Source organism: Homarus americanus, unplaced genomic scaffold (assembly GCF_018991925.1).
Source record: "Homarus americanus isolate GMGI-L3 unplaced genomic scaffold, GMGI_Hamer_2.0 scaffold367, whole genome shotgun sequence".
NCBI classification, from domain to species: domain Eukaryota; kingdom Metazoa; phylum Arthropoda; class Malacostraca; order Decapoda; family Nephropidae; genus Homarus; species Homarus americanus.
This window is the reverse complement of record NW_024743709.1, coordinates 1,200,439-1,217,825: the sequence shown is the minus strand read 5'-3', so window position 1 is coordinate 1,217,825 and position 17,387 is coordinate 1,200,439. Positions and strand designations below refer to the sequence as shown.

Genomic DNA, 17,387 nt, shown 5'->3' with positions numbered 1-17,387 from the left:
TCAAAGGAACTTTGGTGCACATTTTTTTATCTTCTAAAAATATATGTTAATATATGTCTATTCATGATGATGAGCTTGAAACCCACCAATTCACCATATTTAACTTGTTCCCGACATTAAGCATTGGGCAGGGACAGATTCTAATTAATGTATTAACATACGATAGAGCACTGGTAAATTTACAGGACCCCACAGATCAACTTTCAAGTTCCATATGAACATTCAACGCCAGTATGAGCTGCTACACATATACGAGTGCTTGTCAAGTCTGGTCTTGAAAGAGCCCATACTTGGCACCGTCACAACACTCTGGTCCATTTTTAAGTGAGAACACACTTGCACAATAATGACATTTGTTGCCGAGATTTTGCTAGGACCGTTCAAAAGAAATATGTATAACATGGATACGGTGAATTAATCCAACCAAGGGGAGGACAATCTGCAGTCAAATACATCAGGTTCAACTAATACTGTTACCCGAACGGATGAAGAAGAGCTGCAGATTCGTTCGATGACATTCTCTTCATTAAATTTTAAATCTACAGGTAAGCCAAGCCAAAAGTTGACAACAAATACCTACAATATAACAGTACCGTATATGCTCTCCTCAGGTTTCCGATTTGCCCCACAAAGGGACTTTGGCAACCCTAGGCTTGTAAGGCTAGTTCTCGTCAGTACATTCATCGGGGTCATTGCAGTAGGACGCTCACTTCTCTGTCCGACTGCTTTTACACCCCCTTTTAATTATTAGCGCCAATTTTCTTTTGTCCCGCTCCGCCTTAAATAGATTCTTAAGTAAAACTGGTTTTCGATACAATTTGTATGCATCTCCACTGTACGACACGTTTGCCCACTAGCATTGCTGCCAGACCACGATGAACACAGTTATAGATTTTCACAACGTCGTCACAACCTTTCTTTCCATTCTAGATCTTTTTTGTCGTAAATCAATAATCCCATGTCGCAAATTGGAATAAATTAGGACATAGTTCGTACGTGAACAAAGTGTTGGTAACTTTAACATCATGTGCCAGGAAGAGCGAGTGAGAGGACCCTGGAACACACCTCTACTAGATACTGAACTTCATACACCTACTAGCCAAAGTAAGTTTATATACTGATTCTGACTGAACATGGTACACAATTACCCTGCATTTAGATATGTTCCTCCTAGAATAATATATTTGCTGTTGTTCGTCAAAAGAAAGACGGATTAAAACCTCGTCAGTTTATTAATTATTTCATTGTTCTGTGTTTTCAGGTAAGTAACTAAGACGATTACTGGTTCACACTGAAAGTTCATATAAAAATGTAATATCTTTTGGATGCTTGTTATTTGTTTCTTTTGTCGTGTGACACAAAACAACACATCTGCATACAATACAGCGGTAACGCGCCTTCTACCATTATGCCTGGCGGACGCTCGCCAGAGTTGCCAACTTAGCGACTTTGTAGCTAGATCTAGAGCTTTTTGTTTTTTTCTAGCGACATTTTAGAGCGATTTGCGACTTGTCGCAAATCTAGAGATATCCACAGAAATCTAGCGACTTTCTGGATACTTTTGGACTGTCCATGAAAACTCAGTTTTCCTAATTTCGAGCCATAATATATAGCAACGGGGTTACAGGGACAATAAATAATAAGAAAAGTTTAATACATTTGAACGGGTCGTGGTACAGAAGGAGGGACACGTCTATTTCCTGATCACTTGATGTCAGCCCGTCCATGGCTAATGTTGCCGTGTCGTCATTTATTTGTCTATTACCTTCGCCTTTGTAGCACCTGGGTAACTTACCTCTTTGTCAGATATGCAATATGAATTTCATTAATACGCTAAATTTTAAAGAATATTAGCAAAACATCTTATAGAATTAATTCTATCAAGCCTGCGTGGTTCCAAACTTCTCATACGCGTCCACCATGGGTGACCCATAGACTCCATACAGTTGCCCCGACACTGTTCACCCGCTGTGCCAAAAACCATCAAGGAAAGTTTCCGCTTGTTTGCATGCTGTTTATTAATTTGAACCCTTCATAGTCCCAATAGAAAATGGGTAAGCCACAGTATTCGCAGCGATTTAGGAAGGAATGGCTCAGAGATGACAGATACAAAAATTGGCTTCTGGAGGTGCCAGGAGATAATAAAAAAGGATTTTGTAAATTTTGCAAGTGTACTTTGTCTGCTAAGTTGTGCGACATTGAAAAACACAAAAACACAAAAACACAAGAAAGCAGAATAGCCGTTTAGTGCAGAAAGACAGACAATTTTACCATTCAAGAAACTTGAAGCAAAAAAAGTGGAGGGAACTCTGGCCATGTTTGTAGCTGAACATTGTTCTATTCGTGTGGTAGAACACTTAAGTGAAGTGTGTAAAATATGTTTTAGTGACAGCAAGGCAGGCAGTGAACTCAGGTTAAAAAGATCAAAGTGTTCTGGGATAATATGCAATATTCTTGCGCCACATTTCACAGAAAATCTGAAAAATGATATTTTTACAGAATGCATTTTATTTATACTCCGTCCATTATAGTCGGCATTATGAAAATATTATTTGCATCAAATTACTGGAGGGGGGGAATAATAGCTAGCGACTTTCCATGGAAGATTTAGCGACATTTAGCTACTTTTAGGTACCAGCCTAGCGACATTTGAAAATCCGAGTTGGCAACCCTGACGCTCGCCCCACAAGGGGACGCAGCTCAAGGTTAAAGAAGACACAAGTCCAGAAAAGAACTTTATTTTTTTTTATCCTCTTCACCACTGATCGGCTCGTTAGCCGCTTGGGTTAACACTGTACTGTGCTGTACTGTACAACGAAAGAACTATAAAGTCATTCTTCGGGTGGTGGACGAGTGGAACAAGCTTAGCAACTTTGTAGTAAGTACTGGAACGCTGGAAAGTTTCAAAAGGAGGCTAGATAGATTCATGGATGACAGAGAGTGGTAGTAACTCTCGACAGGAGCTGCCATGCACAGGCCAACCGGCCTAGCAGACTCCTTATTTTCTTATGTTCTTATATCAAAAGAGGGGTCCAAGAAGGTTTGGGTGGGGGAGCATGGTGAGCAAAGCGAGCCCATCCAGCTGGGGTGTTTAGGGGCTTTGTAAGCCCCCTTATTTTTTTTTCTTTTTAATCTGACCAATTTCATGGGCATTTTGAGGCCATATTGCAGCCATGTGCAAATGATATTAGGAGATATTCTGAAGTCAATAATTACTTGTTTACTCTACAAAAGCGCCTGAGTACAATACTGTATTAAAGAAAAATTATTGGAATTTTCTGATGAAAAGGGGGTCCGGACTCCCCCCTCCCCCTCCTGGATCCGTCCTTGTTTTCTCCTCTACATTTGGAGAAACATACAAGAAAAAAGGGACAAAGTTTCAGAGAGCCTGAGAGCCTGCCCAGGAAAAAGGTTACCCACTACCTACACCATGATCGCCCCCAACCCAGACTTAGGGGATAACGTATGATGGTGAGGTGTGAAGCCTGATTTTTGTCTTTTATTATCTTTAGGTATATTGCTTACAGCTACTCTTATGGCGTCCGTAATTTGAGCTGGACAAGCCATATAGATACACCCCTGTCATTTGACACCACTTCACAATGGTCTTTCTTACTCAGCATTCAGGTATTTCCCTGCAGGTGTTCACAGTAGCCTACAGACCACTCAAGCCTACGATGTCAGTAGGTCTCGAGTTACCAGCTGGACCCAAAAGACACGGGGGACCCACAACAGATGACTTGAACAATTGTAAGGCTGGAGGTGATCAGTGTGTAGTGAGAGCTTACATACACATACATACTGTACATACACACATGCGTTCGTTTAAATGTGTATTTAAGTAGACAAGTACACGCATTCACACGCTTAAAAGTCATCGTTTGCCCTCGTATGTAGTCTTGAATTCTGAAGGGACCACCTGAAGATTAGGCACCCATTTATTTCACGCGATGATTAAACTTCCTATCCTAACCCAAACTAACCCCTCCGGGTAGCGTTAGGGAGTTTAATCATTTCGTGAAGTAAGCTGGGGCACCTAATCTTCAGGTAATCCAGTGAAATTTACTCGTATAAGAAAGTTGTGGTCAAAACCAAGTACTCATGTTAAAATATATGGTAAGTTTAGATGGTGTAGACGGGGTACTGACACACCCTTATGGGTCACTCACACTCGCCAGGTCATGTGGTTTAACCAGGGTGACCGTGAGGTGTGGGGTAAGGTTCCCCGGGGAGCACAGCCATCCACCACATTCAACTACCTCACTATCTTTCCAATCCCGCTGCTTTGATGGACCAGCGGAAGATGGCTGGAAAACAAGGAGCCCAAGCAATTCTCACCACATACAAATACAAGATTATGACTCATTTGGACAGGTGGGAGTGTGGTAGCAAGGTAAACACAAAGGGACTTCTTCAATCTCCTGAAGAAGTCAGCCGAGTCTTGAGAAATGGGGGGTTCAATAAAAAAAAACCTGAAACCGCCACTAAAGACTGAAGTTGATTGTCACTTACGTCACAGCATACAAATTGAGTTCTGGGTCATATTTAGGTGATTGTAATACATGACCAGGATTGCCAGGTTGGCCAAATAATTCAACAAATTTCACAAAACAATACAACGGATTTTACACTTGCTCAGAGCTGGTCTGTTTTAAGAAAATATTTAGTACTTTGGCCTTTTTATTTGAGGGATGCTCTTTTTTCTCTTGACCCCACCCTCTTAATGAAATGCCTAGATCCGCCTTTGTACTGAGGTATGCGAGTCCTGTTTATTTATTTACTTGATTTAACTTATCACAATGATCAAAGAACTTAAGTGTGCTGTCAACATTCACATCCGGATCGTTTTTACATTTGGTGTAAGTTAATGATGTTTCTTTCAATTCTTTGTCAAGTTACTATTGGAATAACAAAGGTTACCTTAAACCTCAACCTCTTTTAGAGACCCATAAACCTACCTATGCCTTATGAGATGGTAAAAAATCTGAGAGAGAGAGAGAGAGAGAGAGAGAGAGTCATTAATAAACAGTTAACATATGCTTTTAGCAAAGCATTTGACAGAGTACCGCATCAGAGGCTTCTGAGAAAAATTAAGGCTCATGGTATCGAGGGGAAAGTTTTAAATTAGATAAAATCATGGCTCACCGATAGAACGCAGAGGGTCAGCGTAGATGGTGTTAAATCTGAGTGGGGCCGTGTAACCAGTGGGGTTCCCCAGGGGTCAGTACTAGGCCCACTCTTGTTCATAATCTACATAACGATCTAGATACTGGGATCAGCAGTGACATAAGCAAGTTTGCGGATGACACCAAAATAGGGCGGCAAATTAATTCAGGGCAGGATGCAAATGCATTACAGGAGGATCTAAATAAACTGCAGGGGTGGTCTGAAAATGGCAAATGAAATTCAACACCAGCAAGTGCAGCGTACTTAATATTGGAAGAACAAATACTTATAATGTATACAGCCTTAACAACATCAACCTAGAGAAGTCGACTTGTGAAAGAGACCTAGGGGTACTTGTACGCCCGGACCTACGGCCTAGAAAACAGTGCGTTAATGTTCGAAATAAGGCAAACAGAGTATTGGGTTTTATATCTAGAAGTGTAAGTAACAAGAGTGCAGAGGTCTTATTGCAACTATATCTTGCGCTAGTCAGGCCGCACCTCGATTATGCGGTTCAGTTCTGGTGCCCCTATTATAGAATGGATATAAATTCACTAGAGTCGGTGCAGCGAAGAATGACAAAAATGATTCCGGGACTTAGAAACCTTCCATATCAGGATAGGTTAAAGAAACTTAACTTGCATTCCCTAGAAAGACGAAGAGTGCGGGGAGATACGATAGAAGTATTTAAGTGGGTGAAAGGAATCAATAAAGGGGATATAGATAAAGTGAGCAGGATAGAGCAACGAGCAGGATAGGACTCAGCAACGGATTCAAGTTGGATAAGTTTAGGTTTAGGAGGGAGATAGGAAGAAACTGGTTCACAAATAGGGTGGTGGACGAGTGGAACAAGCTTAGCAACTTTGTAGTAAGTGCGGGAACTCTGGAAAGTTTCAAAAGGAGGCTAGATAGATTCGTGGATGATAGAGAGTGGTAGTAACTCTCGACAGGAGCTGCCATGCACAGGCCGACCGGCCGATTGCAGATTCCTTATTTTCTTATGTTCTTATGTTCTTACAGGGAGACGATGCTTTGGGTGGCTTCCCTTGCGGTATGTGGTAGCGTTGCTGGGTATGTTGGGATGTATGATGGACTACCTGGTAAGGATTGGTCTGAGTGTAGCTATTGTGGCCATGGTCAACAACACCCAGCCCATCAACAACACCCATGTCTCTATGGAGGGCGCCTGTCCCGCTGCCAGCAATGCCTCGCACGATGATGATAACCAAACGGTGAGTCAAGCCAAAAAAAAAAATAGACAGAGTTGTCATATATTCATTACATACACTACTATACTCATGACCAAGTTAGGTTATGACACTACCTTCTCTGTCAACAGGGTGATGAGGACTTTGAGTGGAGCCTAGAGGAGCAGGGCATCATCCTTGGCACCTTCTTTTGGGGTTACTTTTTCACTAAAACCATAGGTGTGAGAAACAGGAATACCAGTACAATATTTAGGGAAGTTTTAATAATGAGTTTGAAATGTGTATGTGTACATTTAACTTAACCTTATTTTACAAGCCTGAATGTCTTGTGCTGTCCTGTCATTTTCTACAAGGCAAAATCAGTCGCAAACCAGTAAACTGGGATATTTAATGGCTATTCTAGAAAATTATATTGGTATATTGCCTTTACATGTAACTGTAAACATCTAATTGTAATAACATGATTTGTTTCAGGTTATAAGTTAATGTTGTGCAATACTGTATGTTATTCTCCATCAACCTATTAATACTGTATAGTACAGTATGTGGATTGACACCCAGGGAGTAATTTTCTTTGTTACAGTAACATATATGGGGATCACAGGAAGTGACAAAGTTGGACATCCGACCTCCCTCTTTAATTTTTTTTGTGTTTTTTGAAGTGTCATTATAACAAGCAGCTATAACACCTGTAAATTTTATGGATCCAGATGAATGGAAGCTGTATCCAAACTCAATAAGGCCAGGCATATTCCCAACATAATCGTCCCACCTCTTTAAACCAAAGCTTTGCCTGCCCTCTGTCACTTAAATTTCAATTACAGTACAGTACTAGCACTGTCATGGGCATGTGACACCTTTACACCTTACAACTTGTTAAAAAACAAAATTTTGTGAAAAAAATCAGTCTGTTTAATTCTAATATACTGTAAAGATATTGATGTTTAGTGCAAGTTCTCCTAAAATGATGTTAAAAGTAAAAACAACTCACTGCAGAGAGCCGCTCTTATAACTGAAACTATCTCCAGGTGGCTTGGACAGCTTCCTTCACTCCCTCTGCTGGGTGGAGAAAAATCAGCTGAAACATTGATGATTGTGGCCTGGAACACAACATGACCAGTGCATTGAACAGATGAACAATATTGCGGGTATACATGGCTTGTCAGTTTTTTGCTGCAAATGGCAACTTTTGTTTAAGGACTATGATTACAATGGTGACTAATTGTTCTGACTAGCTTTCCAGTACAGTACAGTACAGGTACTCGTATCAGGGGTCTAACCTTGAAGGCATGTTACTCTCAATACATGAGCTGCTTGGGTATGAGCTTGTTTCATGATTAACCTTCTATTTTTGTTTCAATTTAGGAGATAATTATCTTTATTTTGCAATTTATTGAGAATTATCTCTATTGCAAGTGGCTACATCAGAGAAATCCTTGGTATCTTTGAGGGTCACGAACACAATAAGTGTATACAGGCCTTCATCAGTTTTTAAAGATTACCCTGGTATATACTACTGTATGTTGAGAATTATGATACATGTACTGTTATCTACAGGTGGCCGCATCAGTGAGATCATTGGTGGCCGGGAGACAATGGCAATAAGCCTTGGGGTATCAGGACTGTTGTCAATGTTGTGTCCATATGCTGCCCATATCCATCCAATGGCGCTGGCAAGTATACGGTTCATCATAGGTCTGGTGCAGGGTCCTGCCTTCCCTGCTCTCTACAGCGTGCTGGCTAGCTGGGCTCCTCCTGATGAGCTGGCCACTACTGTTACTATTGCTTACTCAGGTTCGTTTATTCCATTTTTCATATTAGTGATGCCAAGAATTAAGCATCTCATAGAGTACAGTACTGTCTTCATTTCTGTCATATGGTAAGCTTGACTATAGATACGCTAATAATAATGCTCATAGGGAAATGTTAGTTAAAGAGGCTGTAAAAGCAATTTAGTACTTAGAAGTTGTCAAAGTTCATTTGGCAGTTTGTGGCATCTCTGGGAGTAAAGCAGATGGCATTGCATCATTTCACATGTTACATTGTGATCAGGGCAATCTTATCTACATCTAGATGTAGCAAAGTCCTTCTTACTCAGAAGGATGCCGTCCCATTACTTAGTGGGACATGCCATGTAGAATAAAAACAAAAACAATCCTTGCTACATGTGAAATGTGCTAAAAATATTTGTATGGCCAAAACAAGTGTGCTCCTCTGCTCTTTGCCACCTAACCTGCCTTCACCAGGATTGTCTATGGGCAGCCTGGTGGCATTGGGAGCCTCCGAGTGGGTAGTTCATCAGCTAGGATGGCAGTGGGTGTTCTGGGGAGGTGGTATCTTAGCAGTAATATGGACACCTCTTTGGCTGTACTTCGTCCGTAACTCCCCCATCCACCACCCGCTGATTTCCACTGAGGAGGAAGAACTACTTGCAGTCAACTTCTCCATCAAACCCAGAGTAAGCTTTGTGCTCCTTCTGCTCAAATTAGTGGCATACACATATAACTTAAATTAATTTGTAATATGTGGTAAAATCACATAATCAATGTTTAATTTGTAAAGTAAGAAGTGGTGAAACTCTAGTGAGCCAGAGACAGATGCTGCGAAGCAGATGACCAAGCCTATGGAACTAGTAAGGCACTTAGTATTGCCAAGGCCTGGAAGAGTACAATGTGAAGAAATTATTTATACACACAGTAGCGATAGCAAGGTCTGTTGAATTGTGATTATATTTACAAATTACTCATACAAATAAAGGTGCTGGAATGCCATTCCAGTGCATTCTGGCACAAATTAAGCATTGCATATAATGGTTTAGACTCTAGAACAAAGAACATGTAAAGTCCTGGATAAAGTTTGACTTGAAGTAAGTTCAGGTTACAGTAGTTTGTGATATTTCTTCTCTGGACAACTAATAGCTTGTTTGTAAATTTTGGCTGCAGGATGTATATGCTGTTATTTTCATAATGTGAGGGTCTTATAACAAAGTCAATGACCTAAGTTAGTTTACCTGAAAGTTGTTTCTTATAATGTGCTCTGCTGAATACAGTAATGACTTCAATATATTTATCATACTGAAAATTAGAACTTTAATCATTATCCAAATATGATGCTAATGATATGTGCCATTACTCAGTACAGGGGGTCCCCAGGTTACGAACGGGTACTGTTCCTGAGGACGTTTTTAAGTCGAAAATGTACGTAAGTTGAAACACATGCTATGTGCATACCATACTTACAGAACAATGTTTAAAATCCTACTACATTTTACATCATAGCCTAAGTCCGTATATACATCTAAAATCATTTAATTTAAGAGAAAAGAAAAAACAGAATGACAAAATACAGTTAATAAAAGTAAAAAATAAGTCCACAAATGAAATACTGTACTGTAAATTTAAAGTTTAACCTCGTTCATATTGGTGGGCTTTTGTAAGTCGGGGACCCCTGTACTGTACTTGAGAAGGATGCCATATAAGCATGTTTTCCTACATAGCCGTGCAGTACCTCTTTTACCTACTGTACAGTATTGTAGTTATTTTTGTTTTCTTTGCTTTTTAGTTCAGGAACAAGTTTCAGGCTTTGTGAAGATGAAATACCAAATTGTATTTGTATATTCTAGTCGATAAGTACTTTACTATACTGTATAACAAAGATAAATTATATGGTTCTTTGAGAGGTTTCTTAGGTGCTTTCATATCATTTAAAATGTTGTAGTAGAAATATGTTAAACCGCCCTTCTGGCCTAGAGACTGCCATCTCACAAACTGAGCAAAATGATGTAATGGTGGTTAACTTTATATATTCTTGAACCAGTTTTCTTTGATTTTATTAAATATGTCCAAATGTGTCACTCTATTATATAACTGTTTAAGATGAGTAACCTTACCCTATAGCGTCATGTACCATGGGGTCGCCTTCTTCGCTGCTGGAGGTTCTACCCAAGCATCTTGACAGAGTTTTCGTCTTCTTGGGTGGGGAATCAAACCATTACTGAAGCACCATTTTTTCTAAAAATGCAGGTACATGTAATGGTTAATGTTTATATTTTTTTAGGAGAGAATGTACTTAACACAAAAATTTTGGTAAAATTTTTATTGAGGTCATTCCTGTATTTAGATATCCAAACCTATCCAACCTAACCTAACCTAGCAACAGAGCCCAGGAACTATATCTATCCTAACTTGGTGGAGGGGGGAGACCCCCTCCTTTCTGGTTGGGGGCCTAAATTCCCAAGATTCCCAAGATGACCGAAACTAAAATAATACCAAAAATTCTACTTCTTTGGTAGAAAACTGATAGTTCTTGCTTTGCTAGATGATTCCTGTAGGGCCACCAAACTAGTGTGACTGATATTGTTTACATTATTGCTCAACCAAACTGGTAAATGTTGAAAAATTTGGTTAAAATCATCTGTACTGTATTAAGAGTCAGTGAACTTATTGTGCTATTGAGAAAAATTGATGACTTATGAGATCCAAACCAGTAAGTGTCCATAAGGCACGGCCTGCTAGTGTCAAAAGGGTATGTTGGAAAAATAACAAGATACACTGTCCATGTGGACAATGTTTCATTTGTTAGAAGGAAGCAAAACTATTTTCTCACATAAATCCAATTTCAGCTGGATTAACAGGTGGCAAAATGAACCAGTGAATGGTACTCTATGAGGTTGTGTGAATGGTAAAAGAAAATACTGTGGCAGCATTTTTTCTACTCATCCAAGGTTTAATATTGTATACAGTAATGAACATTTGAAAGGGAGTGAGGAATTTCACATAAGTTCCTGCACAGTACTGTACAGAACTGTAATTATTCTATACACTATTGAAATAATATTTTCCTTCATGTTTGACAGATGCTGTCTATTGTCATACAACAAACCTTCCGGTTGTGTAATATGTGCAAGTTTTGCTGGAAAGTTCCATTGCACGTTACCACACAATATTCATTCCAGTGTGACAAACCTAACCAAGGTGGAAGGAATATTGCAAGAATTCTCATTAATATTCATGGACTTGGTGCGCATGCGTAGTGAGTTCTTCCGAAAGGTTTTGTGCACAGAAGGTTTGTCACATGACACCTGTTACCAATAGAAGCAAATTGGTGCAAGTGACTGTTATAAAGTTCAAGAGTACAGAATTTAAAATTTCAATTGCTGAGTCTAAACTAAAACTAAAATTTAGATAATGTTAGATGTGTGAAAATTACTGTACTGCATTCTCTTTTCCAGATTGGGATGAGAATGACAGAGGTGAGCTGGGTGCTAGCAATAGGCCACACATGTGCCTGGGTTTGGTCCTTCTGTTTTGGTAGAATCTCAGATTTACTCATCCAACATTGTATTTTATCAAAATTAAACACTAGAAGATCCATGCACGTGATAGGTAAGTGTTTTATTTTATTTTTTTTAAGGAAAATTGATTCATATAATGTAATGTACATATCAGGTGACCTTTTGATCGGTACAATCCCTAAAAATCTTTTTCATGAGCCAATTTTTTCAACTTAATGTTTTTGCTTTATTTTATAGAGTTCATGAAATGTCATCTACATGGAGATGTTTTCATGAAGCAATAGAATGTTTTATTAGGTCTCTCATTGGTTTAGTTCAGTAATCAGATCTTTATAATTTATATACTGTACATATATTTTATTCATTCTACACTTTACACCAGTCCAGCCCTCTTGCTGAGTAGTGGGAGGTTGACTTTATAGATATATATTTCTGTTGACCACAATTACCTCCCTTGCAGCGACAGTGCTGGTGGTGGTGGGTTTGTTGTGTATAGTGTGGGGAGGATGCCAGAAGTGGGTGGTGTCTGCTATGCTGGTGGTGGTCATGATTGGTTCCTCCTGTACAATCTGCACCTTCACACTCTCCCCCTTGGATCTTGCACCAAACTATGCTGGTCAGTGTTGGTGATGGCTCTGAGCTTCACAGACTTATGTTTTTTTAATTTATCAATTTTCACCACTTATCAGTTTACTAGCTGTCTGGGCAATTGGTCTGTTCTTTGTTACTTTGTAATGAACTTTCCTGTCCAGTGCTAGTAGAAGAGGAAACCAAAATACCAGGAGCAAACCTGTCATGTTTGTTGGTGTCATATTGAATAACACCTTTCCCATGTGTGTCCTGGGCCAGGACTCAAACCCATGACATAGTAGTGAGATAAGTGCCTTACCTCATAATTACAGATTACAGTTTGACATACGTAAATCTTTTCCTAGCTTGGCATTCCCAGTGGAAATAACACTAAGGTATCCTATGATACTGGATTCACATTACAGAATCAGCCATACTTTACCTACACCCATTCTTAAGTACAGTATTTGCAAGTTAGACTATTAAAATATCCCCCAAACCTCCTGGAATTCCTTTGCCCAGTAATTATCTATGGAAACTTATGTTGCTTTTTTTTTGCTGTCTTTATATATGAAAGTGAAAAAAAAGATGTACCTGTATAGTACTGTACTGCACACACACACACATATGTTCACACTCCATGCAAGGTAATAAAGAACAAGGGTCCAGGTTATCCAGCAACCTCATGAAGAATCTCCATAGAAGAAAACTTATTTTTTCCAAAGAGTAAGGCAAATTAGGTGGAGGAATAGCACTTTTCATAATCAGATTTTCCCCCTAGTTTACATACAAGCTGTTATAAGAAAAATTGCTTCTACTTTCTGTTTGTTTTCTTACAATGGCCTTGCCAAGTGGAATTTTTTAAGTACAATATACAGACAGTGACATGTACTGTATATGTTTCTGGTAAGAGAGGGTCCAAGACTTGAAGATAGGGGCATTAATTTATTTCCATCCAATGTTTAAGCAGGTTGTGGAATAATGTAATTTTACAATGAACACTTGTTGACAGTGAAAAGTTAAGTAAGTTTTAGAGCATTCAGATACTATTTGTTTGTGCTTAGTGAATATCTTTCTCTTAGAATGGCCATTATACGATACAGTATTGTACTTGATGAAGATAAATATACCTGACATGTTTATCCTTGTCTACAGGAACAATGTCAGGTTTGCTGGGAATTGGTAACATTAGTGGTTTTCTGGCCCCCATTGCTACAGCAGAAATTATCACAAAGGTATGCTATACATTTTTTCCTTTGCATACATTTTCTTGTGATACAGCATTCCTCCTTCATTAACTTGAATAATACGACTGTACTCGTGTTCATGTACAGTGTCTTCCATTTATTACTCAGTGATATGATTGTGTATGCTTCTTTCCCCCCAGCAGCAGTGATAAGTAAAATATTTGAACCCAAGATGTCTTGGTTTAGAACTGAGCCTGGATAAAACAACTCATGGATATGCCCACCAAAGGTATGGGTCTTAGGACATGGGAAAGCCCTAACCTGATGATGGCTGAGGTAATAATTCAAAGATTAGACCTCTCCCCTACAAGAGATTCTGCAATAAATTATAGTTCTGGGAGGTCAATGTTGCATCAAGGTTGAACAAAAGTGACCAGAACTTACCCAGTACAGTAGTTGAAAGAGCAATTTTATTACTGGTATTAGAACAAAAAATTTGAACATGTTTGTTTGGTAATTTATTATAAATGATGTTCTTTTCAGACTAGTAGTTGGACAGGATCTCTGTTGCTGGGAGGTGGCCTTTATTTGTTGACAGGCATCATCTACATAGCCACCGTCACCACAGAAGTCCAAGACTGGAATTATTATGAAGACATGGATAGTTCCATTGATGATGAAGAACCACGGAGACAGCCTTTGCTACAGTAGCACTGTATACCACTCCTGCCCTCTCAGTACAAGTTGCCATCATTTACACTGACTTCACGAGAACAAGATTCACACATAAGAAGTTAACTTTTTATATTGTTTTTTTTTTATTAAGTTAAGGTTCACATATTTATACATGGCTGTGCACTGTGCTTTTCTCCTCCCCCACATGTAATACAGTAAATCATAGAAAAACATCTTGTGCACCCTGTGACACAAGAACACTACCTGAACTCAAATCATATTTATGTACCATTCACAGAATCCTTGGGCTTTAAATGGTCTTAGCCTCCAAATACCTTACCTATTCACCGAAGAGAGAGAGAGAGAGAGAGAGAAAGAGAAAATGGATAGCAGCAATACTTTTTAAAGACTGTTTTGTGAAGTGTTTTTGTGTGTGGGTGAAGCACTACTTTTGTGACTAGCCTCAATTTGAAGGCCTCAATTCTTTTTGACAATGCAGTGACTGATCACCCTACATACCTAAATGACATGCTCCATAATATTCAGCTCATATTTATGCCACCCAGCATCACTTTCTTTATTTAATCAGTGGATTGCAATACCTGTACATATTTAAACTGTATATTAGAAGCAGACATTATCTCACTCTCTTGAAGCTTCTCATACAGAAAGCAAGAAAATGTATTGGTGAGTAAAGTACTCCTTTACAATGGTCAATCCACAAAATTACTGTACTGTACTGGGAACAATACAGTAATCCTTCATCAATCATGAGGGTTACTTGCTAGAATTATCTTATGAATGGCAAAACCATGGTTTGCATGGGCTGGATCTAATGGGAAGGGGTTTGGGAAGTAACCCCTGAGAGACAGAGGATATCTAAAGTTCTAAAATGTACAAATTATGGTTAAAAATAAGCACAGGGTGTAATTTATACCAAAAAATATATACAGTATTGTACTGTATATACTGCATAAAAATGCAATACAGTACTGTACAGTACTCTGCACTTACAGTTGGCAATACAGTATAATGTACAAAATATAAAATGTGGATACACAGTATGAAAGGAATGGTCCAATTTTCAAAGCTATACACTAATGTAAAAGCAAGGCTAAGTCAACCTGAACACCAGAGTGATTGGAACCATTAGATAAAAGCAAACAAACAAACCATCTGGTGGCTAGCCCATGAACTTCCATGTTCATACTGTATAGTAGATGTACAGTACAGTACTTCTCTGAACAGAACTTCTCATGAATAAAATGGATGAATGGATTTTCTGGGAAATAGAAGTCTGGGTAATATGCTGTTGACTATAAACAGTATCTTCTTAAATCTAAATCAATGATAATTTTCATTCATAATTAAAATTTTCATGCAGTATTCCCATCTGTTAATTGTATTCATCCTATTCTTTTAATTTTCAAATTTATATTTTATTCATATGAATATATTCTTCATATCATTATTACCTTCATGTGTAAAGTTGATGTAATCATTACATATTTAAACCACTAAACTCTCAAAAATCATTATTAAGTTTTTAATTTATTCCTTATGATCTCATAATGACAGAAAAATGTGCTTCCGACCTAACACACACTGACCAGAATCTAGGTCAGTGGCACATTATTCAACACCATGATCTCTGCTCAGTTGCAATGATGATTCCTACATTTCCATCCCCTCAGCCCTCACTTTTAATGCCTGTATCCTTTACTCCATTCTTACTTGTCCTACCCTTCTCACTCTTACCATCACCCCTGGCCAGTACTCAACAATTTCCCATTTATCCTGTTAAGTTTAGAACTTTTCTCTTTCTCCACATGTCTCCCAATAATACACTAGTCTTTGTTTTCAGTATTATTCTACCATACACTTCCCTTCATACACTCATCAGACCTTTTCCTCCACAATTATCAAATTTATTCATATCATCTTTCCTTTTATACAGAGGAACTATAGATACTCTTTTTCATTCCTTTGGTACCCTTCCCCACTGTTAAACATAGCTGGTACTGTACACTCCTCTCATCCATTGTATCACTTCTACCTTAACATCTGAACCTAACCTAACCGTAGTTTAAAGCGAGTCTCACCTCCTACTCTCTGTTACTTTTTTTTATCTTTCACCTTGACACTGCTCAATGGGACTGTACACTCTCTGTAATTAATATGAGAATTTTAAGATATGAATTCTCAACAACACAACCTAAAACAGAAATCACAAATGAATTTAAAGAAAAGAAAGATACCAAGAAGGTGTGGTATAGCGAGGATGTGAGGACAATATGTATATGTTAGCATGACAGAGTGTGAGGTTGAGAGGTGTGGTAGTGTGAAGGAGTGTGAGGATGGGGTGTGTTATTGTGAAGATGAGGTGCACTTGTGTGAAGATGTGTGAGGATGCAGGGGTGGATCCAGGAAGCCCCCTAGAAATATATATGAAATCTGATCAGTGTCATGGGCATTTTGAGACCATTTTCAAGCCATGTGCACTTGATATTAGGAGATATTCTGAGGTCAATAGTAATGACTTTTTACTATACAAAAATGCCTGTGTACAATATGTTGACAATGAGCTGAAGTTCTCGGGGCCATTGTGAGAAGAAGGTAAATCAGGCAAATAAATTATTGGGTCTTATAAGAAGGTCGTTCAGATATCTAGATGGTCCGTCCCTCGTAACGATCTTCAGGAGTGAAGTGCTTCCCCATCTGGTCCCCGAGATATGCTAGGGACTGTCAGTTGGTTGAAAATGTTCAAAGGAGGGCCACCAGACTGGTGCCTACACTTCGGCACCTCAGCTACCCTGAGAGATTGGAGCAACTGAACTTGCTTAGCTTATACTACAGACGGGCAAGGGGGGACCTAGTTGAGGTGTATAAGCATCTCAGGGGGCACTACTCAGTTGAGTGTCCTTACTTGGAGCTGGTGGACGCTTGCCCCACAAGGGGTCACAGCTCAAAATTGAAGAAGCCGCAAGTCCAGAAAACCGTGAGGGCAAACTTTTTCGGAGTGAGGGTTGTAAACTCTTGGGACAATCTACCAGAGAGTGTTGTGACGGCACCGAGTGTGAGCTCTTTCAAGACAAGACTTGACCAACACTGGAGCGGGTTCAGGTACATTCAGGAGCCGGTGCATGCCCAGTACTTGCCAACAGTGCGTGACAGAGACGTGACCGATCGCCCGGGCGGCCAACAAGCCGATCAGTGGCGAAGAGGATAAAAGTAAAAGTAATACTGCATTAAAAAAAAAGTATTGCAATTATCTGATAAAAAGGGGGG

General features: G+C 39.1%; 1 protein-coding gene across 1 annotated transcript; it reads left to right on the top strand.

The window, feature by feature from the left end:
- The first annotated feature begins 667 nt into the window (after window positions 1–667).
- LOC121877275 (sialin-like) lies at window positions 668–15,634 on the top strand. The gene is made up of 10 exons (XM_042382952.1): window positions 668–1,104; window positions 6,187–6,398; window positions 6,506–6,593; window positions 7,932–8,168; window positions 8,621–8,832; window positions 10,271–10,396; window positions 11,605–11,758; window positions 12,128–12,283; window positions 13,393–13,472; window positions 13,968–15,634. The coding sequence occupies exons 1-10, from the start codon at window positions 1,026–1,028 to the stop codon at window positions 14,133–14,135; spliced, it is 1,512 nt and encodes a 503-aa protein (XP_042238886.1). The 5' UTR covers window positions 668–1,025; the 3' UTR covers window positions 14,136–15,634.
- The last annotated feature ends 1,753 nt before the right edge of the window (window positions 15,635–17,387 follow it).